Below are 1,477 nucleotides of genomic sequence, written 5' to 3'. Positions count from 1 at the left end.
CATTTTTTTCTATTGTTGCAGGGGCAAATTTGCGGCTGTTCGCCGGGCGATACACAAGAATACCGGTTTGCATTTCGCTGCGAAATTCCTAAAGCGACGCCGACGCGCACAGAGCAGCGACAAGGAGATCAAGCACGAGATTGCCGTCCTAATGCTCTGCGAGGGCGAGGACAATATTGTCAATCTGAATGCGGTCCATGAGACACGCTCCGACACCGCACTGCTCCTGGAGCTGTAAGTACATTAATTTTTTGATATCCATCACATATTTTAATATATATATATATACTTCGCCATCCCGATTTTAGTGCAACTGGCGGTGAACTGCAAACGATATTGGACAACGAGGAGTGTTTGACGGAGGCACAGGCTCGTCACTGCATGCGGGAAGTTCTCAAGGCTCTCAAATTCTTACATGATCGCTCCATTGCCCATTTGGATCTGAAGCCACAGAATATATTGTTGGCTGGCGAACGCATTGAGGGTGAGTCTTCTATTTAGTAAGAGTAGTACGAAGAATTTGAAATAATAGATAGATCAATTAATAAGATTTAAAACATACATTTTTTAATTCTCAAAATAAGAAAGACAAAAATTTATAAAATATAAAAATATTCAAACTAAACTAAAAAAAATTTTAAAAATTTAAAAAAAACACACAACTCAATTTATTTAAAAAGAAACTCACAAACAAAAAATAAGCAAACAGATGTGTATAAGAGACAGAGTTATTGATGTCAATTTGCAAAATGGGGAAAGCTGATGAAATGACGAGCGTACAAAATGATGAAATGACATTAAACACAAATCGGAAATTAGAATGCTTTCGTTACAACAGATCAAAGAGAGTGGGAGGGGTAACAAAGAGTTTGGTTGGGAGAAATAAATAAATAAATATATAAATAAAGTGGGAGAGGAGAAGGAAATATCACAAGATATCTTTCTATATGGAATACCAGAGAGAGAAAAATGGATGATGTATAGCACTCAAGATAATGCTGAGGAATTCCTTTTAAGCGTTTCTAAAATTCAAATGTACAAGTTTTCCAAATTACTCTTAGATATCTTTATATTTTTAAACACTCACCCTTTAACAGAAGATAAAGCAGATATAATAAATAAATAAAATAATTGTTTAATAAATTGTTTCTCTAGAATAAATTGAAAATCATTTTGCTTATGCTAAAGAGGAACCAAAATTTCGGAAGGCAATTTTGAAATTTTGTCGCATTTGTCCAGTGCTCACTGTAAACATTTTGCAATTTGAATTTCGTGTATGTTGATTGAAATGATTTGTTTGTTGACATTCTTTGAGTTCAACAAAAACTGTTGCAGCTTGTTTGTTGCAGTGTTGCATGCGAAATTGCCGCTGCATCAGCATATGTAACACACATACATATGTACAGTGCCTCTCTGCCTATTTGACACATTACGCTTACATATTGAAAAGGTGAATTGAATTGATCTTTTATTAGAC

The 1,477-nt window shown here is 34.9% G+C and overlaps 1 protein-coding gene across 1 annotated transcript; it reads left to right on the top strand.

Annotated features, from left to right (window-relative positions):
* Positions 1-21: 21 nt before the first annotated feature.
* On the top strand, positions 22-540 carry LOC117793204 (death-associated protein kinase related-like). Its single transcript, XM_034633495.1, has 2 exons — positions 22-234; positions 309-540. The coding sequence occupies exons 1-2, from the start codon at positions 152-154 to the stop codon at positions 499-501; spliced, it is 276 nt and encodes a 91-aa protein (XP_034489386.1). The 5' UTR covers positions 22-151; the 3' UTR covers positions 502-540.
* The last annotated feature ends 937 nt before the right edge of the window (positions 541-1,477 follow it).

This window comes from Drosophila innubila, unplaced genomic scaffold, assembly GCF_004354385.1.
Source record: "Drosophila innubila isolate TH190305 unplaced genomic scaffold, UK_Dinn_1.0 142_U_U, whole genome shotgun sequence".
NCBI lineage: Eukaryota > Metazoa > Arthropoda > Insecta > Diptera > Drosophilidae > Drosophila > Drosophila innubila.
The sequence above is the reverse complement of the archived record's forward strand: the minus strand, read 5'-3'. Positions and strand labels throughout refer to the sequence as shown.